Raw genomic sequence first — 24,941 nt, forward strand, 5'->3', positions numbered from 1 at the left:
CAACCCTCCAGGAACTAACGTTTTTGTTGTAGTGATGACCATGGCTTTATGAAGACCAAGGAGTTTTCACTGAATACAGGATCATTCTGTACTGCATGCTGTGGAGTTGTTGATGTATTATAGTGGTTGTTGTCAGGGGTATCCATTCCCCCATCCAATCCAGTTTAAAGCCCTGGTGCTGAGCCTGCTCGGCCTGCTGCATCCTTACCCCTCCCAGCCAGCTGTGGCCCGTCCAGCATCAACATGCCCTGTCTATTCAAGGTGTGTCCATGCCCATAGTACACAAACCCTGAGTGTGACACCATGACCACGCTTGTGGGAGGTGTCCACCCTCAGGGCAGTCGGTCACCCAAGGGCTGCTCCCTACTGCTGCCAGCCACGAGGAGTATGCTCCGCCTCACACGGATGTTACGCACTGCTCCCCTGGGTGCTGTCATCCCTGCTTGCAGCACAGCCCTTCGTGCAGCTCCTGGCACCAGGTCTGCTGCTCTCAGCTCGCACCAGAAATTCTTCTACATGATTTCCAGGAAGGCAGTGGGATCTTTCGCCTGCCTATGTGCTGTCACCGCACTGATCTGGTAAGCGTTCGCTAGCAAGCAGGTTAATGATTAAATGTGAGCTCCTTGGCTGCAGCGGGAAGCATGACAGCAGGTCAGCACAGACAGTGCTGGTTTTGCGGGGATTTCCTCTTAGAGGAGCGATGAACAGACACCACCAATCCGCTCTCGCACCCACACCCTAATGGGGCGGCTCTTCCCCGCCCAATGGGTGCCCCCATTGCTCAGCAAAACCTCAGCCCCAGACGGTGCCTCCTCGCTCTGCACAGCCTGTGCACGCTGTTATGGCCAAAGCTGAAGGGAAAAAGAAATCCGTGCAGACTCTCTTCTGTGATTTGAGTCCTGGCATCTCTGCTTCAGGAAGTGCTGGTGTGCCCTGCCAGCAGGGCTGCGTGCCTCTCAGCTCTGAATGTTGCTCCTTACGGCTCTGTTTGTGAGTCCGCTTTGAAAACACGTGGATCTCAGTTTTGTAGACTGCTTGATGTAAACAATACTGAATCCTGATGTTTCCAGCTCAGTGCTCCTGGGCTCCTTTTAACCTGAGCTTCCCATTTAGGCCATAGCAGTGCTGTATTCTCTTAAAGAGGTGAATATAACGTATTTAATAACCAGTAAACTACAGTTACTTACCACAACCTGTATCAGACTCTGAGAACATCCTGGGAAACACCAGGAATATACGTTTTGATGCTGCCTATCTTAAAATGTTTCTTTGCTATCGCTTACAGGATTGCAGTTGGGAATTGGGAAGTGCACTACCTCCCATATTACCTTCCTTGCCCTGGAATCTTGTAAGTATGTATGTAATAAGATTCATAGATCACTGCTACAAGGCCTGAACTTTGCTGAGAGTGCACCTGGTTGTTAGTGAGCCCTCTCTTATTTTTTATTTTATGCAATGATTAATCTATGATTAGCCTCTCAAATCAAGCAGTGGTGATACAGCCCTTCCTGTTTGATCTGCTTCCCCTCTGGGACAGCCCTGTGTTTGTGCAGCATGAACAAAGGTCACGAGGTCTCCTTTGCTGTATCATCACAGAGCTTCACGTTGGGTTCGTTCACGGGGTGTGATCACACACCTACACGTGTACACACAGGATCTCACTGCGCTTTGGGATGCGTGCATCCCGGGTTGCTGGATGAAGAAATTAAGTCAGAAGGATGAGATGGAGAGACACACAGTCATTGAAAATATCATCTTGTAAATTACTCATTTCTCTGAACGCTGTTCTAAGCATGGTGTATTTTGGGTAGCTCAGGCCTCCTGAGGAACAAATGTGCAGGGAATGAGCACTGGCAGCCCCCAACAAGTGTGTGCTTCCCTGGTTTTTGAGCACTGTGCTGATGTACTCACAGTCTCAAAGGGCTGCTATCCTCTCCCCATTGCTGTTCTCTTCTGTGCTAGGTGCCATAGCTGTGATTTGCCTGACAGCTCTTTAAGATGTGCACAGGCAATGCCCAAATGTCAATACCAGTGTGCACAGCAACAGGAGTGAGAACTGGGACAGCTGTCTGTACACCAGCAGGTCCTAAAGCTAATTGTGTCCTGTTAAAATCACGGACCCTTGATTTTCCCATCCCACCATGCAGCTCCAAGAAACTCCAGTATTTGGAAGAGAAGCCAGTCCAGCTTTTCCCCCAGTAAGTAATAGCTTTCTATTTCCCATTGTTCCTCTCTTCTGGTCATATTTTGTGTATCATTCAATGGATGTTTCTTCCTTTTTACAGATTATTTTATCAGCAACCAAGAGTGCTGGCTCCAAAGTAAGTTTCTTTGTTTGCTGTTGTTTCTTAATCCTACATGTTACAGAGCTGCTGGCTTTGATTTGGTTATTTCGTGGCTCTCAGACACTCAAAAGCCTGCTATTGGGACAGGACTCTTCTCAGAGCAGTCAGGCACTGGTTCAGGCTGCCCAGGGGAATGATGCAGTTATGTCCCTGAAGGTGTTTGAGGAAAGGGGAGGTATGGTACTTAGGGACAGTCCAGATGGTTAGACTGGGTGATCTTAGAGGTCTTCCCCAAACTTCAGGGCTCTGGGGTTCTCCTCACTTGTTCCACAAGGAGCCCAGTGGTGTGGATATGCCTGCAGCTGCCCGTGCTCCTCTAAGACTGATCTCAGTCACTGTATACTTGCTACTGTATATTCCTCATTAATGCACTAGCACAATCAGCTCATCTACGCATCGCTGCCAGGGACCCTGTCGGAGATCAGAAAGAAATCTGACTGTTTTCTAACCACTATAACCTCTGGAACTGCACCGTAGCTTTAACCAGCTGTGAGTGAGCTCTGACTCCATTTCAGGACAAAACCAAGCAGGTGCCTTGTATGACCTTCAGGAACGCCTTCAGCTGGCGTGCTGGATCTTACCCTGGAACAAACTACAGGCGCTCCTGCAGACGAGTCTGCCTGGGAAGCAGTCAGAGCAGTGAGCTTGAACAGAAGGGGGAGGTTTCAGGCAGCAGCAGCAGCAAGACGTGGCTTAGGCGGTGCTCCTGTCAGCTCATGTTTGTCAGCAGTCTCCTTTGGGCCAGCTCCCATGGCCTGACTCTTATCTCCAGCAGCTCCTGCTGTCAATAAGCACACCCCGTAGCGAGGCTTTACCTGGCCGTTGTGACTATGTTGTGCTATGGCTGAACGTTTCACACCTCCAAACTGGAATAAATTAACGTGCACAATCAGCTGACACGTGCTGGAGTAAGCGAGGAGAGAACAGCGTAGCTTTGGGTGTGCTGGGTTAAAAAGGAGCCTGGTGTGCGGTGAGTGGGTGCACACCTTCATCTCAAAATCATGTGTGCTACGATAGGAGAGGGTTTGGTCCTTGCACATCTTCAGCTGCTGTTGCCTTGGGAGCATGACAGGTGGGAGACTGCTCCAGCCTCCAAGTGTGACCCTTTACCATGTGGCTGTGACCGACTTCATTAGCAGGGTGACACAGATTGTGGCCTGGGGCAATGTGAACAGTGAGGGGAAGTCTGATTCTGTAAACAACGCTCTGCTTAAAAAGTCAGAAAGGTGGGAAAGAAGCCCTGAAAAGAAGGAAGTGGAAATAGCATTGCATCACAGTCACTGGGTACAGTCAGGCTCTGCTGTGTGTACGTTCAGCACTTCCACTCCTCCCACCCAGGAGATAAAGGATTTTCTGTAGCTGTTGCATATTTCAATGCCAGTTCATATAAAGAATCTTAAGTTCTACCTGAATATGTTAATGCTATACGTAAACAGTGGAAAAAGAACAACTGTCATGCCACAAGCTGTGTTTTAATGATACTATAGCCACGGAGCATATTTCTATAATGATTTATATATTAGTATTTGCCTTTTAATCCATCTGTAGCCACGTGCATTGGAGTGATAACAAATGTGCATAGCTTTCCATTCTGTGAGTCCCAAGGTTGTTGAACTCCTCTCAGCAGATAAGTCCTGTAAGCTTAAATGAGATTTTGGTGTGGGATCACTTTTTTTTTTCTTCTTTTTTTTTTCAATTCCATAAACAGTGCTGAATTTCAACCCAGGAACTGAAATCTCTGTGCTCTGTGGTATTAACTAAAAATGCAGGGAAAGAGATCTAAACACAATACCATCCATAAGAGGTCAACACTGGTGTACTTTCCAGTGTTTCTTCCCCATTTACTGGTCTTGAAACCAAAGGGAATGGTCGTATTTTGTTAACATTCCCCTTTTTTCAGGCGTCATGATGTGCTAACTGTCACACCATGGTTGGCCCCTATTGTTTGGGAAGGTACCTTCAGCCCTGAGGTCCTGGACAGTGCCTACATGCCGCTGAATCTCACCATAGGGGTGACAGCTTTTGCCATTGGAAAGTAAGTGAACCATCTTGGTGGGACCCAGTTCTTGGTTACTTGTGGAAAGATGCTTTGGGCTCTTCTTCTCCTCAGCAGAGCTAAAGCCTCTTCCAATCTGCAGTAAGTTTTTATGCCTATGTGCTGTGTCCATAATCATACAAGCCTGTAAAATAACCTCAGCACCTGGGATACCTGTAGTTTGGAAGAGCTGGCATGTGGGAATTAGAGATGTAGATAGGTGGTTGGTTGGCCAAGGTGGGGACAATGGATTTGTTCCTTGTCCTCCACCACTTTTCACTGCACGTGTAGCACGTGCATCCTTGCAGCAGTTCCTAGTAACACCCCCTTGTCTTCATTCACTGAAGTACCCCCTGTGATCCACCACGCAGCCCCAGGTCACTGCTGGGCTGTTCACGTTTGTCTGTACAGATACACGAGGTTTGTGGGCCGCTTCCTGGAGTCAGCAGAGAGACACTTCATGAAAGGCTATCGAGTGAGCTACTATATCTTCACTGACAGACCCGAGATGATCCCCGATGTCCAGCTGCAGCCTGGCCGAAGGTTTGATGTTGTGCACATCAAGAAATACCCCAGCTGGCAAGAGATCTCCATGCGCAGGATGGAGGCCATAAACCTACACATAGCAGAGACGAGCCATCAGGAGGTGGACTACCTCTTCTGCCTGGACATTGACATGGTGTTCCACAGTGCCTGGGGGGCTGAGACGCTCGGTGACATCGTAGCAGCCATACACCCTGGTTATTTCAATGTCCCTCGAAGCCAGTTCCCTTATGAGAGGAGGAGCTCTTCGGCAGCCTACATCCCCCATGGAGAAGGGGACTTCTACTATGGAGGAGCTGTGTTTGGAGGGCTGGTGAAGAAGGTCTATGAGTTCACCAGGTCTTGCCACATGACCATCCTGGCAGACAAAGCCAATGGGATCATGGCAGTCTGGCAGGAAGAAAGCCATCTCAACAGATACTTTCTCTCCCATAAACCCTCCAAGGTGCTCTCTCCTGAATATTTATGGGATGACAGGAAGCCAAAGCCCCCTGAAATTCTCCTCATACGCTTTTCCACAGTAGATAAGAACTACCAGGAGATAAGAGATTGACCGCCTGATCCTCACAGAGAGACATCCTCCACGTGATCCAATCTGCTGGATGTTAGCTCCCAGAGCAGACACCTCACTGTGGGAGGTTTCTCTGGAGAATGAGAGCCTTAAAGCGTTTCAGAAGCAGCAGCCGAAGTGGAGGTGGGAATGGGCCCACTGTCAGGTAGAAGGCTCTCCTCATAGCAAGGCTGCAAATGCTGCTGTCTGCATGTTTGTTCCAGTCTCAGATGTGCTCTGTGCCTTCTTGCTGGCTCACACATCTCTGGGGCTTATGTAATCTTTTCTGTGGTATGAGAGGTCTATGTCCTTATCCACTGCTTCAGTCCTTTCCAACTTTTCTGAGCAATGTGAAACAAATTGGCCAGAATCTATTGGAGCTGACAGCGAGAGCTGAAACATTTCCTGTAAACAGAGTGACTTCAGCCCATAATGAGATGCTCTCCTGAAGCTGAATGTTCAGCTGGGAGCTGGAAGTAGGCTGGGGTTAACGTTTTCTTTGCGTGAACGTGACGAGAAGCTGACCCAGGCACTCTGCAGCTTTCCAAGCCTGCGAGCTCACAGGGCAAACAGGTGGGGAGGGTGTCCAAACACAGGGGAACAGCTGCACCTCGCCAACAGCAGCTGCAAAATGGATCATCATCGTGCTGAGGTCACAGCACAGAGGTCTGTGTGCTGCCTCTGTGCTGCAGCACGTCAGCTGTGAGCATCTTCCCTGTGAGCTCGTGAGGAGTGCTGCCAGCAGGCACTGTGAGTCTGTGCCAGCCTCACCTGCTTGGAAGATCCTTATCTCAGGATTTCCATGGACCTGCCAAAACCAGGATTATTCTTGACTGTGTTCTAAAAGAATTGTGTACAATGCCTACACCTGACTCTAGGGTCTCATTATGTCAGTGCTATATATGGGCATATGGAGCCCTTTGCAAGCCAGAAGGAGCAGACTGGTCCAATATCCTGCACTAGATAAGCCAGATAATTTTATCTCCTGATATCAGTATCGATGTTATAATATACAGCTGAGCTGTGCTACATCTCCTAGAAAAGAATCCAGGCCTGATGCAAACACTAAGTGATACAGAAGCCACAAAGCCATGGTCAACTCCTCCTGTGCCTTAGTCCTGCTCCAAGTCGGGCTGTGTTTTCAGCCATTGGACTTCCTTCTGCCATGCTAGATTACCCAAATTCCTATGCAGATATTCATATTCACGTCACAGTTCTGCTTGCTGTGATTGGAAGCAGTTCCCAGAGAGCACCCATATCTCCGAGGAGTAGAAGAGTGTCTGCAGGAGGATGCTGTGCTCCCCAGTGAGGCGTGGGAGATGCTTTCTCAATCAGCGCATGCCTCTAATTAATGAGAGCCCAGACTTCTGCTGTCAGCTCCTGCTGATTAATCCCCTTCCCCCAGCACCAGCAGTGTGCTTTGCTTCTTGCCTTTGCGTTGTGCAGCCTGAGACCCACGGGCTGGGGGGAGCTCCACAGGGATCACTTTCTGGTCTGAATTTTTCACCAGTGCTCTGTGGGGAGAGGGGGCATGTGGTAGCAAAGCAGCAGCGTGGTGCTGCTCCTGTAGGGGCTGCCACGGAGGGACAATGCTGCATCACATGTCCTTGTGCCAAGGGAACTTAGACTTGGAAACACGCTTGCTGTACTGCATGAAAAGCAAATCAGCACATGCAAATAAATCACTGCCCAAATTTACATTGTCTGATTGTGCTTTCAAGGTATTTCTGACTGGAGCAGCACTTGGCCTTTACCAAGCATCACAACGTAGCTTGTTGTTTTCCCAAGGGTCCCTTGTTCTGTTTGTCCCCTTCTGCTTGGTTGGAGCAGACCCATCATTCATGGCCCATCTAATTTAAGAACCCATCTGACAACCTTCTCTTCTTGCAGGGGGCATGCATGGTGCATCCATCCCCAAAGGCAAATCTGCTCCAGTGCTAAAAATGATCTCAGGTGGGAGAAGGACAAGAATCATTTGCATGGAGCCACATTAGCACCCCCTTTTTTTTTTTTTTTTTTTTTTTGCTATTTGGGTTTTCCTTTGCCCTTCCATAGACACAAAGCAAGTTTCCTTCCCAGGGGGGATTTGCTTTTATCCCAAAGGGCGATTGTAGGTGCTCACTCAGACTTCCCCTGGGAGGGCTGTGCAGGGAGCTGGGGGGAACCACGCAGAGAGCAACAGCTACTCTCCAGGTGACAGTGACAGTGGTGGGCGCTGGGGGACAGCAGAAACCAGAGGACTCTGAAGCAGTGAGTTGCACTTCACTCCCACTAAATCCCCACAGTTGCTAGCAAAACTCATCGGGGGAGTGACTCTCAGTGCCTGCCCACCCCCAGCTCCCTCCTTCTCCTTGGGTAAGAGTGCTGCTGCACTGACTTGACTTTTCTTGGGCTATATTTAGAATAAACTGGGATCCACCAAATGTCACTGTTTCCAGTCGAGCTGGTGTACAGCCACATGGGTAGCAAGGCAGCTTCCACCAGCAGCCACTGCCTGCCTCGTCCCCCTGCTGAGCCTTCAGTTAATTTACAGCAAGTCTGATGAGTCCAAATGATTTTTAATTTTTTTTCTAGCCAGTTTTGCCCGCAGCAAATTACATCGTTACAGACCTTCTGAAATATGCATTTTCCCCACCGTTCAGCACTGACAGTGTTGCTATAATTAGAAGGATGTTGCTCTGGAGCAGCATCTAGTGCCAGAGAGAGAGCCCTCGCAGAGCTTTTTCCTTTCGTGGCTGTGCTGCTCACCCAGAGCCTCTGGTTCTGCTGGTGTGAAGCCACAGAGCCGTGAGATGCGATGGGCTGTGCTGTGCCACCAGCTCCTGCTGTGACCCTGGTGAGTCTGGTGGCCAGCTCGGTGTCCCCAAGCCAGGAGCATCGCTTGCCTCCCTCCCACCTCCATGGGCACTTGTCCACGGAGAGTGACATATCTCCCACTTCTGACATCACTCAGCGATGGCACATGTCATCGGCCTCATCAATCTAAACTGAGCACTGGAGCCTCACTGTTTCCAGGGCAACCCTGCTCCTCTCAGCCTCCAGCGCCTCACCAGCTCACGCTCTATGGAGCTGTGCACGGAGATTTCCAGCAGCTTTTTCCTCGGGTTCCTCGGTGCCCCCATTTCGGGCCGAGCAGGGGCTGGATGCTGTTTGCACAGCACAGTGCTGTGCTCGCCTCATTGGAGGCGTTTTGCTGGGCACAGCCTGGCAGCAGCGTGCGGGGGATCTCTCCCAGCAGTGACCCGTTTCTCTGCCCTCAGCTCTTCTATTTATAGCTTTGCACAGCCCGTGCTGCCAAAACCCTGCAAGCTGCTGCGAGCTGCACGGCGAGGCCTGCGAGCTGCTCCTCTCTGCAGCGCCCGCAGCTCAAACCTCCCAGGGCTGAACCCAAAGAGCCGTGGGGTGCTCAGGGCACGGGGGTGAGGGTACAGCGGGGACAGCTGGCTGCGGACATCCCGGAGCCAGATGCCCTCGCACCTAAGGAACAACCGGCTTGCAGTCCAAGTGCACGGCCCTGGGCTCTACACCCACGGGGGCTGACGCACACACTCGGGAGCAGTTCTGCACCCCCGGGGCTTGATGTGCATCCACGGGGGCCGCTGTCTGCGCTCCCACTCCCGGGGCAGACGCACAACCACGAGAGCTGATCCACACGCAGGGATACCGGCATCCGTGCGCACAGCCCTGGAGCATCCCCGCAGCCCCAGCGCGCGGTGCGGGGGATGCAGGAGCTCCGGTACCGCTCCCATCCCGCTCCGCTCCCCGCTCCGGGCGGAGCCGCCGATCCCCGCCCTCCCGTCGGAGCGCGTCCTCCCGCCCCCTCCCCGCTCTCCGGGCTGCGCTCCGCGCTGCCGGTGCCGGTGCCGGCAGCTCCCGGTGGGGCTGCGGGGCCCCATGAGCGGCCCCGGCCTCCGGGCAGCGCGGAGCGGGGCTGAGCCCCGCGGAGCCCCGCGGTGGGACCGGCGCTTCTCGCAGCGCGGCCCGCGGAGGCTATGAGCGGGACATGATGATGATCGACAGCCAGGTGAGCTGTGCGCTTCCCTCCTTCGGCTTTGTCACTTTTCCCGTCCGTCCGTCCCCCCCCCCTCCCCGTGCCCGCAGGGAGGGGGTCCCCTTCGGCGCCCCGGCTGCGGGGCTCGCGGGGGCCCACGCGCGTGGGTTTGGTTTTCTGCGTGCGGAGGGGACGAGAGGAGCCGGGAGGAGTGGGGATGAAGGAATGGGATGGGGGGGCCGGCGGTTGCTGCGGTGCTGCGGCCGTTCTTGGCTGCGTGCGGGGCTGCAGCGCTCAGCCAGGTGGCACCAGGAGGTCCGTGTCCCCGCTGCCGTGTTTGCGAGGCTGAGCGAAGCCAAATTAGGCCTAGACGGGCAAAAGCTCCGTGCTCGGAAACCCTCTGGTGCCTTTCGGGCAGGAGAGTGTGAACCAAAGGCAAAAAAATCTGCTGGAAGGTTCCTCATCTTCTTTTGGTGCTGATGCTCTTCTGATTTTATACTTTTTATTCCCCTCTTTTTATTTATGCTTATCTTTTATTTATTTTTACTTGTTATTTCCACGCTCTCCAACCCCGCAGTGGGATGGGGTTGGTGTCCATGGGGTGGTGGTGGGGGGAAAGTGTGCAGTGTTAGCTCCTGGGAGCTGGGTAATGGAGAAGGGAAGGGGCTGATGCTGTGATGGAGAAGTGGGATGGGAGCCATTTTTGGACTGGAAAAAACACATCCCGGAGCCACTTTCTGTACCAAGTGGGTCCGTTTGGTCCGGGCCAGGTTTGCCTTGCCCCAGCACTGTGAACAAAAGCTGAATTAGCTGTGGTGGAGTTGAGAGTGTGAGGCAGGAGCTGTGCCAGCATGTGTGTGTGTGCTGGAGCGTGGCGTGTGCCTTTGGAGAAGGGCATTGGCAGCCAAAGTGTGGGGTTTGTATCCTGGCACTGCCAAGGGGCAGGAACAAGACTGCTCTGTCACCATGGGCTGTGGCCGTGGGCTGGGGGGAGAACCAGAAAGTCAGAGGTGTAAAATGGTACAGAAAACCACGTCCTGAGCTCAGTCTCCCAACTGTGTTGTGGAATAAACATTGCATTCCTGTGGAGTGCATTATATGAAAGGCCCAACGTCCGCCTTCCCTTTGCTCCACGTAGTTACTCCCATTTTGAATATGGGTAAACTGAGGCACGCAGCGGAGTTTGCCACCGACCCCAGGGGGGTGTGTGGCACAGAGCACAGGCCCTGCTGTGTGTGTGTGTGTGTGTGTGTGTGTGTGTGTGAATGCATGGCCGTGTGAGGGGTGCGATTCCTTCAGCCCCATCATTTTTTGTGACTACCAGGTGAGAGGAATTTCCAGCTGCACCCACAGCCGCACCCATCCACCACGGCTGCACGGTGGCATTCTTTGTGCCACATACGTGTTCCTGTGCCTGGTTGCTACGAGAAGGACCCACACAAACAGTGGAGCGCTGCTAAGCAAACAAGCTGAGCAAACAGGGAGGGTTCCCTCGGGCTCTCCCCCCCCTTTCCCACCTCTGATCTGATCCCTGCAGGTGTGTTCTTCGGGGAGTTATAGCACGTGGATGGGAGGGTTTGTGGGGAAGGGAAGGTTCCAGCCTTAAAACTTGCACGAGAGTGGGGTCTGAAGGTGGCTTCCAGCTGGCAGGAAGCTGGAGTGATGTGGAGTCCCAACCCAGCTGCTCCATCTGGAGCTCCCACTCGTGCTCAGACCATGAGCATGGGATGCAGTGGCTGCTGCAGAATGAATCCCGATGTGGGACACTCTGGGGATTGATTTGCAGCTCAGAACAGGTTGTTGTCTGGAGTCAGTTTGCTTTGCCCTCGGTGTGAGGAAAGGAGGGGGTTTCAGGGTTATTTACTCTGGGTATCTTTGGGATTGTGTTTCTCAGCTTTCGCTGTGCCATCCCCTATGTGGTGCCTGGCTGTGGGACTGTGAGAAGCAGGGGTCCCAATCTCGCCTTGTGATCTGCACTATCCATCAGTGCTGGCTTTGCATCTGATACCTCTCCCATTGCTATAGCAACACATATCTCACAGAGGATGCCAGCGTGCTTTCCAGGCAGAGAAACTGATTCACCTGCCTCCAATCTGCAGTCCACCGGGAGCAGGGGTGCCTAAATGCCAGCTGCCCACAGCTGCTGGCTCTGGGAGGAGATGACATGAGTTTGCATGAGCTGACCCTGCTCTTCCCACCCCCTACCTGGAGTTCCCTGGGATCTCAGGGTCTGGATCGCATGGCATTGAGTGCCAGGATCTGAGACTTCTCTCCAGGGGGGAAGCCAGGGGTGGTGCCAGTGAGCTCACCGAGGCTGGGAGGTTGGTAGGGGCTGTTTGTTTTCCTTCTTGCCTGTAGAGGCTGGAAGTTGAGCTCCACCTGTGGCATGCTGTGGGGCAGTGGGGTTGTGTGCCTGTTTTGCCCAGTGACTTTGCCTTTCTCTTTGCACGCTGCTGTTGCTGCACGTGCTCTGGGACGCTCCGTGGTCTGTTACTCTTGCATGCAAAACAGAGCTGTCCCCGGGCACGCAGTGATGGGTGGCCACTGGGACGGCTGCAGGGATGCCTTCCCCACCAGTGATGGTTGCTGCTGCTTTCATGCATCACTCGGTGCTGCTTAGGAATGCGTTCACGCGTGGTTGTGACTGGTGTGAGCTGGGTGAGCCCACGTGCACGCTTGTGCGGGCCGGGCTGCGCAGGGCCGAGCGGAGCCGTGCAGCAGATGGCACTGTTGTTTTCCCTGTGAGTTTATTGGGTTCCGCCTTTGTCGGTGCTGGAAGGGTCAGCGGATGGCTGGGGGCTGTGGGAGTGCACGGCTCTCGTGGGAAGCAGCATCAGAGCCACGCCGTGCTGCTGGACCGCCTGGGTCCAACCAGCAGCAAGGCTGCGCCCATCCGCGTTCCCTGGGGATTTGCACTTCACCTTACGTGTCATCCTGACCCTTTTAACTCCCAGCTCACCCCGGGTACTCCTGCCCTCTTCCTGCTGTGCTCCCGGGGCTCCCCACGGGATGTCGGATATTTGCTTTCTTCACCATTATTTATTTATTTCCCCCCCCCCCCCCCCCCCGCGTTTCAACTTTTGGCTGTGGGTCAAAACCAATGTTTGTAGACATGAGCTGACGTCAAAGGCGGCTCGGCTGAGGCGTGTGGGGGGGATCATGGGCTCACAGGACAGAGTTCCCACTCCCTGGAGGCCAGGAGGTCATCCACCAGGGAGATCTCGTTGTGCTCTGCTGCTCTGTGTGCAGGGAGCTTAGGCAGATGGGAAGAGGGAAGGATGAGGGAGGCTGCCCCGATGGGTCGCTCGCCTGCTGCAGCTCAGGGAGGGCAGGAGGAGCCCCCTGAGTCTGAACTGATTCTGCATGGGATGAGGAGAAAATCAAAGGGGATTGGGGAAAATAGGGAAGAACAAAAAAGGTCAGGAAAAAAAATATCTTCTCAGAAAGAGTGGTGATGCACTGGAACAGCTGCCCAGGGAATGGTGGGGTCACTGTCCCAGAGGTGTTCCAGTGGGGATGTGGCACAGAGGGATGTGTCAGGGGGCATGGTGGGGTGGGGTTGGACTTAGAGATCTGAGGGGTCTTTTCCAACCGTAATGATTCTATGGAAGGAGTTTTGGGTACAGGCCAGAGCTTGGGGATTTTGGGGCATCCCAGCTGTACACTGCCCTGTCTAGGGAAGAAAAAAAAAGTGACCTGCTTGGTTTGTGGGTCAGATCCGGCAGCACACCTGCAGGTGTCACAGCCTTTCCTTTGGGGGACCCCCCAGCACCCACAGAGCTGTGTGCTGCACTGGGTGGCTCCTCCTGCTTACACAAGTCCCCTTGGTATTTCTGCCACTGCTGCTTGCAAGGGTGTTTAGTTAATAGGATTATAAAGCTTTCCCGTCGTTAGGCAACGGGAATCAATGGTGGGCCTCCAGGGTTGAGCCTCATCCGATTTGCAGCGGTCGCTCGATGGCTGTGAGTGGTGTGGGATGGAGGACCTGCACCTCCTGTGCCATGCCCTGCTCCTGTGGGATGCTCCTGTCTCGTGGCACCAGCTGTGTTTCTCCTGCTGTGCTCTCACTCCAGGAACATGACCTTCTCCAGAAAAAGGAGCTGTAAGAAGGCTGTCCAGGGAAGTGGTGACCACCCCATCCCTGTAGACACCCGAGGTCAGGGGATGGGGCTCTGAGTATGCTGTGGGTGTCCCTGTTCATTGCCCGGGGTTGGATCAGATGGCTTTGAAAGGTCCTTTCCAACTCAAAACCTTTCTATGAAATCTACCCCATGCAACAAGTGCTGTGCTTAAACAAGCCCGTGAGAAGGGGACCACACATGGTGGGGACATCTTCCAAGCCCCTTATTCATACAGCAGTGTGAGCAGGGAGGGCAGGGGGAGCCCTGGCTTCATGAATGGGGCTGGGAGTCTCTGTGCTGCCGCTGCAGTGGTTCTTATCTCTGAGCCCGCAGTTTGCTGTCTGACAAGTGACATGGAGCAGAGATGGGGACCTACAGATAACCCCATGGCCACGTGTTGGCTAGGAGGAAGCGTGTGCCGGGGTGTGCTTGAGCTCCAGGTGGTGAATTTCTGGATGCTTCAGCTCTGTCGGGTGCCCCAGGTCATGCCTTTAGCATTCTGTGAGCCCTGTTTGTGTGCAGGACCTGACGGACGTGGCCATATGCCCACAGAGCCGCCCTGCTCCTGCTGCCAGCCTTTCTCTGCAGACGGCTGCTGCTCCAGCCTGGCTGCCAGGTGGAATAAACCCTCACCGAGTAATAATCATTGGTGACAGCAGGGGCTGTCGCGCCCGGCCCGTGCCCGCAGCTCTGTGCCCCGCAGCGCTGCTGTTGTGTCGCACAGACACTGTGCAGCAAGGAGCTCTGCTCCTGCGGGGATGGCACAGGGATGGCTGAGCCCTGCTGCTCACTTGTGCACACCCGGAGCTGCAGCGTGCTGCCACCAGCCCGGGCTCCGTCCCCGACTCTGAGGTCGTTATGGAAACCCAATCAGCCCGTTGCCATGGCAGCCTCCAGCTCGCCTCCCTCCCGGTGCCGTCCCCTCCGTGGCAGCTCAGTGTTAGCAGCTCCCACGGGACCGATTCCAACAGGATGAAGTGCTTTCAGCGCGGGATGCAGCCGTGGGATGGTAGCACTGGAGCCCCACGTGCTGCTGATGCAGGGAAATGGCCCCAGAGGCAGAAGGGGGGGGGCTGTGGGTACCTCCTAGTTCCTGCCTAGGGGGAAGGTCCTCCTTTGCATCCTCCCCGGTCCTCCATCCCTGCTGCTCTGTGTTGCTGCAGTGAATGTCTCCATGGAGACCGCATCCAGGGACAGTGATGGAGAGCATCCCCATCCCTCCCCGTGGGGCGCAGGGGCTCCCAGGGTGTGCTCCCTCCCAAGGGGATGTGCTGCTGGAAATCTCTCAAGTGGCAAACGTGTGGAGGAATCCCAAGATGACTAATTGGTTCCCCTTCAATAGCTGGCGTTGGTAATTGCTGCTCTGTGCTATTAAAGGACTGTCTGTGCTTGATGAGGGCTTGATTGCAAACTGGTTTTGCATACGTTTCTATTCTGGGGGAACTGGGGAATTCATTCAGCTCAGGGTGCTGACCAGCTGGGCTCTGCTCCGGCTTAAGAACGAGCAGGATTTATTCTCTTAGTTCATTTGGGACAAGACATAAAGAAGCACCATGAACTACCAAGCTGCTTTGAGTGTGCACTGAGGAATGGGTGTCCCAGCCCTGAAAAACCCATGGGGCTGCATCCACGTGTCCCAGCCCATGCCCAGCCCCCAGCTCTGCCCATGGCTCCCTGGAAATTCCACCAGGTTTCTCCTGAGCGGTTCTGCCACGTTGGGGTTTCTGTGCTTTCAGAAGCAGATTTCCTCTTTCTTTTACTGATAAACATCAGAGGGGAATAGCTGCTGGGATTTTCCATTCGCCTTCCACTCGTCACGCTGCTTTATTTCCTCTTTGCCATTCTATCAGCCTCACGCAGTGAAAATAAACCAGTTGGGTTTGCATCATTTCTCTGAAGCAGAGCATTCTCCTCCATGCACAGGATGCAGTGATGTTTGGGCCTGTGGACAATACATGGAGTTGAAATTTCCTTGGAAAAACAAACTCGCCATTGTTATTTGTGGGAATTCTTTAGTTTGATGGAAGCCTTTGATGCTTGAATCCACCAAGCATTGGGATGGCTTTCCTCGGGTGGGCCTTTGTCCTGGGGAGTGCATCGCTTGGTGTCAGGAGTGTTCAAGAGGTGGGAACTGTTTAGGAGTATTCACAGTGTTTGTGCCATGGCAGCTGTACTGGGCAGCAAAATCCTCCTGTGCAGAATTTTGTCATTGAAACCCGCATCTGCCTGTGCAGTGACCTAGCTATGCTCTGCTGTGAAGTGCCCCAAACGATGGGTTTGTGGGGAGCAGGGGCTGCTCTGTTTATTTGCCCCACAGTTACTCTGTTCCCACCAAGGAAGAGTTACAGCTGTGAAGCAGTGAGGTCCCGATGTGGGTTTTCTCTGCTTAATCTGCAGGAAGCAATAAACCCCCCGTGCAAAGCAAAATGGGGAAGCACGGGGGTCTGTGCAGGCATTTCCCACTCTGCCCGAGGGCTGTGATGGTGCTGGGGGGGTTTCTCCTGCAGGGCTGCCCCTCTCCGTGGGCTCCTGCAGTGCGTGGGGATCTGATGCTGCTGGAAGGAGTGGGATTGCAGCTTCCCCTTGTGCCAGCCAGCCCAGAGGCGGAGTGGTTCGATGCTGCTGTTCTGGTGGCTGTGTGGGATTGCTCTGTCTGGGCTGCTGCAGTGCTGGGGGAATCTCTGCATTCTGCTTCTGCTGAGTGGAGAGTTGTCCCAAAGCACCTCGTGGGCTTCTGCTTTAGGAGCACAATGTCCCTCGGTGCCCTGGGTGAGGACAGGGGACATTTCATGCCATTTCTGGGGCCGCATGACTGTCCCCATTCTGTGTTCTTGTGGGTGCAGCCATGCTCAGATCCCATCACCCAGTTCCAGTGCTGTGGGTTTGAGCTGGTTTTAGGAGCAGCCGTTCCCACATCCAAACCTGTGTGCTGCTTCACCTGGCACTCCCCCAGCATGTTGTGCTTGGTGTTTGGCTTTCCTTCACGGCCTCTCTGTGGGGTTTGTGGCTTTGCTGGAAGGCTGATCCCCCTGGCATCATTAGAGCTGCCTGGCAGAGGTGTAAGGGATGAGACACAGGGTTTTGCTGGGCTTTGGGGACCAGCATAGTAGACTCTGGACATACCAGAAGAACATGCTGTGGGACAGCCACCACTGTCATCGCTCCCTTGGTGCTACCACAGGGTTTGGAGGCATCCCATGGACTCAAGCACCAGCAGGAGATGGGAATCCTACAGTTGCTTTGCACGGGCTTGGTGCAGGCTTGAGTCAGCTTCCTGGAACCAGAGCTGTGGGTGCTGCCCGTGCTGGGTGCAAATTGCACAGCCAGTGATGGCAGCGTGAGGCATGGGGCAGTCTCCCATGGGAGCACGTATCACTTTGAGTCACTGGGACACGGTGACTCTGTGCCAGGATGTGTCCTGGGCTGTGGCACTGCCTCGCTGGCATGGGAGGGCCCTGGAGGCAGCTCCCTATCTGTGTGCTGAGGACAGGAGCCTGTCCCAGAGCTCCCATGCAGTGCTGGGCTCCTCTGTGCCACGTGCCACGAGCATCTCCCACCCCACATCATCTCTGCAGGGCCCAGCAAGGGGGGCTGCAGTAAGGGTGGAAAATCCGGTTTGCTTGAGGGCAGTGGGGGGTTTCATTGGTTTGTTCCTGGAGTTCTGCATGGTTCCCGTGCTGGGCACTGCTGCCCTGCAGGGAGGCACTGGGGTTCTTCATCTCTGGGAAATGCTGGTGCAAATCCTGCAGGATCTCTGAGTAGCAGAACCAGCCTGGTTTGTGCCATACTCTTTAAGGAAAACTCAATTTTGAAGCTATGAAGAGTGGAACCAGCAGCAAAGCTTCCCACGCAGAACTGACCTGTCCAAAAATCACCACTGCTCACTGCCTTTATTGAGTGCCACACTGCATTGCCAGTGCCATCAGGTTCCCGAGTGCTCTCTGGGTGTGAATTATTTAAGCCTGGCTGTGGTCCTTGGAGTGCAGGAAGGTGCTGATCCGACAATGGGCAGCAGGGATGGAAGAGGAGAGGGAAAGAAAAGGGGAGGCTCCAGCCGGGCTCAGGCATGCTCCCTGTCTCACACCCTCTCATCCTTCCAGCTCTGCCTGTTTGCTGCCACAACAGCCAGCGGGAAAGGCTGTAACTGCCGCAAAACACAATCTGATCGCAATCAGATATCAACAGCCGGCACGACCTGTTGTGTCTCGGAGACAATGCGCGGGGGTCCGGGGGTGTTGTGCATGTAGATGAGGTTGGGAGCCTCACCCCGAGCCAGCACCCAGCTCGCCCCGGAAGAAAGGAAGAAAGAAAGGAAGAAAGAAAGAAAGAAAGGAGCGGTGGGAAGCGGCGTGCCGCGGCATGCTGGCACGGGGCTCCGCCAGCATCGCCCGCCGCACGCACACCCGCACCCACCGCCTCCTGGTGCTGCTCCTCGCAGCCCTTTGATTTGCGGGGAAGGAAATCAGAGCTCTCGGAGCGGCGGCAAGATGCGCTGAGAAAACCGAGCAGGGTTACAAAGGTCTTTGCTCTGTCTCCCCGCCCGGGTTGGAGCCGCTGCTGGAAGAGGGGCGGCGGCGGAGAGAGAAGAATGAGCAGCCCCTCCGTGCCGGGGAAGATGGAGGCGAAACCTTTGTTCAACGTGCAGAAGGCGTTGGTGCAGCCGGTGCAGATGTGCATGTTGGACATCCCTCTGAGCGTGCAGGACGACGACGTGAGTGGAGGCGAGGAGGGGGCCGGGGCCGGGGCCGGGTGGGTGTGCAGGGGGCAGCCAGGAACCGTGACCCCACCCCGGGACTGCCCGGGGTTGGTGAAGTCGTGGCGGAGTTGAAGGTGGCACCGCCTCCGGGTGCAGCCGCTCCTTTCCGAAGTGCTGCGTCCCGAGGCAGGCTGTGCCTCGCTCTTGCAAAATGCATCGTGCAAGGAGGGGTCTGGGAGGCAGGGGAAGCATCCCTGAGTGGTGGTGGTGGTGCAGAAGGGTGGGTTGGATGCAGGTGTCCGGGCTGGGAATGGATCTGCTTTGCTGGCTGCCCTGCCCATGGCCCACAGCAAAGCAGCAGGGCTGCAGCACCCAGGCAGATAGACCCCTACTCTCGGGTCTGCCTGTTGTCACCTTAACTCTGCCCATCACAGGAATACGCTGGGAATCTGACTGTGAGGAAAGGCCCCTGTGCTAAAGCTGATGGAGAACCTCAAATAGGGTCATATGTTTTCCAGAGCTTGCAGGGGGTTAATGGGCAGTGTTGCAGCTGTGTGAGGGTTTGGGGTGTGCTCCAGGTGCTGGTAGCATTGAGGCAAAACTGGAGAGCAGGGGAAGCCCGTGCACTTACTGTGCTCTTCAGTGTGTGTCCTCCCTGCAGGGGCCTCCAATTGGCAGTTTCTTGCTGATGAGCAAATAGTGCATCGTGGAGAATGCTACCCTCTCTCTTCTCCATTATCTGTGTGCTTACGGGGATACAATGACACCGAGAGGAGCTCTAGGAGGAGGGAGGGCTCCCTGTGAGCACCTTGCAGGGGTGTGCAGCCCCAACCCCTCCATCCCAGCAGGGATGGGGCTCCTATATTTAGAAACAGCCCCGGGCTTTTCCAGCACCTACAGTGCTGCTGTGCTAATGAGGATACCTGTGTTGGCCACTGCAGAGCCAGCAGGGCGTGGAACCGTGGGAAGGAGGAGGGGAGGCAGCGGGTGGTGCTGAGGAGGGGGAGGGAGCTGCTGACCTCTTGGTTGGAAGCTTTATTCTCATTTAGCTGGGTTTGTCAGCAGCTTGTACAATGCCATAGCAGCACCTGGGGCTGGGTTTCCCTGTGGTGTGAGCTACTCAGGGATTGGCAGACCTGGAGAGCAGAGTCTACCTGAACAGCAGCTGGGATGGAGCAGGGGATGCCCTCCATGCTTGGAATGATCTCCCCTTGCTAATCATGTCCATGGTTTTATTGCAGAATAATAATAATAATAATATTCAAGGGGGTTGGGCAGTGTTGGAGGGCTCTTCTGGCTTGCCTGGGTATTTCACCATCCTTACTAAGCAGTGTGGTGGGGCATCCCCTGCCCTCAGCCCCCATTGGGCTTTTGCTCCATTGTGCAGCATGGAAATGGTGAGCACGTCCTGATGAAACTCTTAACTAGGGAGAGCACATTCTCCATGTTTCCACTTACACTGGGGCTCTGCCTGAGTGTTTGTAAGAGGGAAACCCACGCGGGAGATGCTCGCTGTGTTTTCCTGCAAGTGGGGCTGAGGTGGCTGCACCTGCAGACCCAGAGCCTTGCTGTGCTGGCGTGGAATTCAGGAGAAGTTTAGGTTTGCATTACACTGGGATTTTAAATGCACTCACCCCAGTGAAGCTCTAATAACTGAACAGGGTCCAGGCATTGATTCCAGCAGGGATCAAGCAGAAGAATACTGCCCACACTGCAGGACTGGCCCCAGCCCAGTGCTGCCTCAGCCTGGAGAACCCAGGCAGGTCATCAAGGATGAGAGCACACACCGTGGGTCTACCTGATGGGAAAGGGTGCAGCACTGTGCCCTGCTGCTCTTCAGTGCACCCGGTGCACGTCCCCTGTTGAGTTTGCACTCTGCAGCCCACGATGGGAAGGGATGGAGCAGTGTGCACTGCCTGTGCCCACGTTTGGGTGCTGGCAGCTGAATGGGGAGCATCACCTCAGGCTCTCATTCCCAACTTTCCTGTTGGCTTTCCATGGGGCCATCAGTCCTCCCCTTTCATAACGCAGCCGAAGCAGTTGCAACATTTCCCCGGCTGCTTCTCTTGCTATTATGGGTAGGGATTTCCAAAGCTTTGCTAATAAAAGAGTAACAGTTTCTATATCTGGGAAATGGGGAAATCAATGAGCGGACTGTTGTAAGCGACATAACGGCTTTTTGTGGCAGCTCGGGCAGTTCTGTAATGCGATGGAGCTGGAGGGCAAATCAGTTGGTCAACTCCATCGGCAGCATCCGCTCTCACGAGGGATAGGACAGTGCCCATGTGGGACCATCTCATCCCAAGGGGTTGTCCCACTGGGGCTGCGTGTCCTGGGAACACTCCAGGCTGTGGGAAGCCATGGGGTGAGGTCACCCCGCTGTGCCCTCTCCATCCCCCGCAGCCCACCCTGGTACCCCCACATCCTCTCTCCTCCATGACGTCCTCATGAGCGCAGTCGCTTTGACTTCAAAGCGGTTCGCAAACATTTTCCACTCCACTGGGCTAATTAGTCAAATTACATTTCACATGCTAATTTATTCCTCTAATATTATATTATTTTTCCCAATGTACTGGCATACAAGGGGAGATAAAAGCTTCATTTGACCTTCGAGCCAGGCCCAGGGGAGCTGGAGATGGGATGAATGGTTTGTGCCCAGGTTTGCTGTGACACTGCTCCTTCCCTGCTGCTGTCAGAGATCCCGTTCAGGCTTTATGTGTTTTAGCTGTTACCTTGGGTGTAATGCACAGAGAAAAATGTCTTTCAGATCAGCAGTAATGAGTTACTAATTTCCAGCTTCATTACTCGGAAACGCACCGCTCTGCAGCTCCGGTTGCACCGTGGAGTGCTGAGGAAATGGCAATCAATGAATCCCGGCTGGAGCCGGTGGGAATGGAGCAGTCTTCCCAGCACTAATTGGGCACTGAAGCTGCCCCGGGGCTTCAGGCTGACAGAGATGGCTGTGAAGAGGCTGGAATGGTGACTTCCTCCCCAAGCTTGGGAGGCTGAGCACCCCCAGCATCCCATGGGAGCCTTTGGGCAATGGGATGAGCTGGGGACACATGGCATGGGAGCATCCAATCCTTCTGGGGAGCTCTTGCTGATGGCTGAGCCCTCTTCCAAGGCACCCAGCACCCATCCCTTCAGTGCTTTGCCCCACTGACGGGGCTTCCCCCTGGTCATGGGGCAGAGCTGGGTGCTGGGGCAAAGCCGCTGCTGCAAACAGCCCAGCAATGAATCAAAGGCTTTGTCATGTTTATATCAAAGGCTGTTTCTTTTCCACTGCCTGTGTATGGTAGATGTTATCGAGAGGGAGGAGCTGAAAGCGAGTGCTGGGACGGTTTCCTGACCACAATTACAGTCAAAAACAACAAATCCCTCCATCCCCGCTCTTGGCCAAACTTTCTACTGGGGTGAATCATCACTTGGCTTCTTTGAGGAAAGCTGGAAACTGTGCAAGAAGTCACCCAGGCTGAATTCTCATCTGCAAGGGCAGAGATCCAGGAGAGTGCTGTAAAATCCCAGGGATTTGGGGAATTCTCCCAGCAAGGCTGTGCCCATCTGCCCAGTAGCAGCATTCCCCCATTAAAGGGACGGGGCAGAGGGTCACCAGTCACTGCTGCATTTGGCAGCCCTGCTCCTTAACTCGTGCTGAGGACGTGATGTGGTGTTCAAGGTGACATCCTCAAGAGTTCCCCTGCTGCTTTGCTCTTCCTCCTCTGCGTTGCTCAGCACCAGCTCTGTCTGACGGCCGAGGGCAGCGTGAGGCGTTGCTCCTCGCAGCTTTCACTCTGCAGACGTGTCTCTGCAGAGCAGATGCACAATTAATTGCCTGGAGCCGGACCCTGCCCTGCCTTCAGATGTGGCTTCCCCGGTGCCCTTGTTTCCTGCTGACATACACACCACTCTCATCGTGCTCTGAAATGTCCCCACATCATTACAGTGAGAGAGCAAATTAGGGCTGAATTTCGCCACGTGGGCTGCAAATAGCACCGAGGAGCTGCCCAGCCCGGAGCCCTGGCCTCCGTGCAATGCAGGAAGCCCCTTCAATCTCACTGCAATGTGCTTGCAGGACAGCTGAGTGCTGCAGCCCATCCCCGAGCACAGCTGGATGCAGCCAGAGCTGGCTCTGATGCTAACCCAGAGTGATTTCATTGCGTGATTTTGGTATTTATGCAGTGAGGGTTGGCTCCATCCCGCCCGGCAGAGGAGCATATGACCGTGCTGTAATGTGCTGGTGGCTCTGTTTGGGCAGAACTTGTGATATTTGGTATTTTTAACTCCTGGGGCCACGTGTGTGGGTCACGCAGGCTGTCTGCCGAAACCTTCAGGTGTTCCTTCAGTGCTGATGGTGGCCAAGGACAGCATCCCCAGTGCTCCTCTTCCCCTCTGCCTCCATGGTAAGAATCTTACCTTTAAAAATATATATACCCCCCAAAACACCCTTCTTCTGTTCCCCCTTTTCTTCTGCCTTTGTGCTTCTTTGTGCACTGCTGTCAGAGTTCGGGTTTTTCCTTTTGTCATAGCTATTTTCCCCCTGCACTTCTGCTTCCCGTCCTTGAAATGAGGCATGAGAGCTGCAGACAGGGAGGATGGAGGGGAAGTGGCTTTTCATACCATCCTGGGGGCAGTCAGACCTGCACAGCTGGGGTACCTGTGGGGTGTAGGGATGGAGTCTGCGGGATGGGGAGTCCCTGTCTGTGGGAGTCATGCTAAGGCAGCCCCCAGGCTGCCAGAGCCAGGAAATGGAGACTAATCCCTACTGAAAGGCAGCAGAAAATCCCGGATTTCCCTTCCTATTTGGCAGAGGGATGGGGGAAGCACGAGGCAGGAGACGGATGGGCTGCAGGGCACAGCTCCAGCTTTTCCCACTGCACAAAACCTGCACCCCATCCTGCCCTCTATCCTTGGCTCTTTTGGGGTCAGCTCAAGGCACGGCCCTGGCAATCCCAACGGCTGAGTTGCAGAGGCAGAGCCCCTCCAAAGACCTCTAACCAGCTTCCATTTCCAGGCTGCACCAGTAGAGAGCTTTGCAAGTGGCACTGAGCGTCCACTGAGACTGGGAGGGGAAGCAGAGCTCTTCAGAACTTTGGCTTTTGCAAGAAGGTGACTCAGTGTGTGCTGGGCCGGCGTTGCACCTGCGTGCTGCCACGTTGCGTGTCATGGAAACACTGACACAGCTCCTTGGTGGTGCATTGCAAATAACAACGGGGCAATTAACCATCGATATCTAATGGTGTGAGCTGCTGAGGTGACAAAAATGAACCTGAAGGGATGGTGGCTGTGCAGGAGGGGACTGACCAGTGCGAGCCATGGGAGCAGGAGGTGGGAAAAGCTCCTGGGTGCTGCAGGAAGGTGGATCTGGCCCATAGGGAGCAGCTCATGGTGCTCACTCTCTGCTCCCTGCCCCTCCTCCAAGCACCTGGGTCGTGTTCTATGGCCTTTCTCCCAGGTGGGTGTCTGTCTGTGTCTGTGTCCTTTCCCCAAATGACTTCTGAACCCACATTATGCAAATCTGGCGGAGGGCTCGCGGATAATTAGATCTGTGCGAATATGAGATGGCTGTGCAGAGGAAGAGAGCCCTGTGGATTTCCCTGAACCTCTGCAGTGTGAGGTCATGTGCTGTTTGCCACCAGAAGATCCACGTGGGAGGCACTGCTTACAAACGTTTCAACTGCAGAAACATTTTCACTCTCAGTTTGCACAATTTTAGGCTCACAGGATGACACTGTTATATTAATGGAAACCGAAATCCCTTGGTGCCTGAAGCTGAGGTGGCCAGGAGGAGCATTGCTCTCCAAGAGATGGAGCCAGCCTGATGGGGTCGTGTGGCCACAAAACCCCCACGGAAATCTGGGAGGCACTGAGACAACTTCCCCTGCTGAAACAATGCGGGGCGGAAACCTTTAAAGTGCTCATTACCAAGAAGAAAATTTTTATGTTAAAGCATCCTTTGTTCTGAGGGTTTACCAATACCTGGATGGCCAACAGAGTTCTGCAGTTTCTAATTGACTTTTCAGCCACTTGGCCATGCGTGTTTCTTAGGGGCAAAACCAGGCTCTGGGCTGCAAGGTTTCCTTTCCATTGCTTCCAGGCTCCTTTCCTGCTGCTTGCATGGTCAGCACTGATAGTCTGAGTATCTCTGTCTGCCTTTCACATCCCAGCTTGAACCGAGGGGAACTTTCCCCTGGGCTGTGTTGGATGCTGTCCTCCCACTGGAGCTCTGCCTCCCAGCTCCCTGTTCTCACACTGTACCAGCTTCTGCTGTACGCTTTCCCTGATGCAGAACCATTGCTGGAACATCCCTTTCCATAGCTGCCACTGAAGGGCTTTGTTCCTGTTTAACTGGATTTCTTTGAGTACCCTCGCTTGTGTACTTGCAGCATTAACTCTGTGTGCATGGTACACCTCAGTGCTGGGTTTCCAGGATCTGCCATTTCAACCTGCTCCACCTCGCTCCTGTTCTGGGCTAACTGTACCAAATGGGCCAGAGGAGGAGCAGGGCTGGAAAACTCAGTGTCGATGAGCAACGTTTCTTTATTATCCACTGGGAGTTCTCTATTGATCCAGTGCCAGATCCTCGTGTTTCTGAGAGGCTCCTTTTACACGATTCAGCTGAACACGTCGTTTTGGCTGTTTACCATAGCTGGAAAAATATAC

At 54.2% G+C, this 24,941-nt stretch overlaps 2 protein-coding genes across 5 annotated transcripts in view; both read left to right on the forward strand.

The window, feature by feature from the left end:
* Positions 1–475: 475 nt before the first annotated feature.
* On the forward strand, positions 476–5,621 carry GBGT1 (globoside alpha-1,3-N-acetylgalactosaminyltransferase 1 (FORS blood group)). Its single transcript, XM_065737491.1, has 6 exons — positions 476–578; positions 1,286–1,348; positions 2,148–2,198; positions 2,286–2,321; positions 4,246–4,380; positions 4,792–5,621. Exons 1-6 carry the CDS (start codon positions 517–519, stop codon positions 5,474–5,476), a joined length of 1,032 nt encoding a protein of 343 aa, XP_065593563.1. The 5' UTR covers positions 476–516; the 3' UTR covers positions 5,477–5,621.
* A 20-nt stretch (positions 5,622–5,641) lies between these two features.
* RALGDS (ral guanine nucleotide dissociation stimulator) overlaps positions 5,642–24,941 on the forward strand; it is a 40,209-nt gene continuing 20,909 nt past the window's right edge. Inside the window, exon 1 of one of the 4 annotated variants that reach the window (XM_065737449.1) lies at positions 5,642–5,949. In XM_065737449.1, the coding sequence (XP_065593521.1) occupies positions 5,929–5,949 (21 nt within the window). In that variant the 5' untranslated portion in view covers positions 5,642–5,928. Of the gene's footprint in view, positions 5,950–9,351; positions 9,498–18,145; positions 18,297–22,598; positions 22,682–24,941 lie in introns of those variants that run through there. The other 3 variants (XM_065737448.1, XM_065737446.1, XM_065737450.1) reach the window with 3 other exon arrangements.

Source organism: Cyrtonyx montezumae, unplaced genomic scaffold (genome assembly GCF_038088225.1).
Source record: "Cyrtonyx montezumae isolate F1298 unplaced genomic scaffold, pur_monq_1.0 scaffold_20, whole genome shotgun sequence".
NCBI lineage: Eukaryota > Metazoa > Chordata > Aves > Galliformes > Odontophoridae > Cyrtonyx > Cyrtonyx montezumae.

Bases quoted from the DNA above. Each gene is read 5' to 3' on its own strand.
- GBGT1 (XM_065737491.1), top strand. From the start codon at position 517: ATGATTTCCAGGAAGGCAGTGGGATCTTTCGCCTGCCTATGTGCTGTC. The intron at 2,199-2,285 runs GTAAGTAATAGC...TCCTTTTTACAG, and splicing joins CCAGTCCAGCTTTTCCCCCA to ATTATTTTATCAGCAACCAA. The intron at 2,322-4,245 runs GTAAGTTTCTTT...CCCTTTTTTCAG, and splicing joins CCAAGAGTGCTGGCTCCAAA to GCGTCATGATGTGCTAACTG.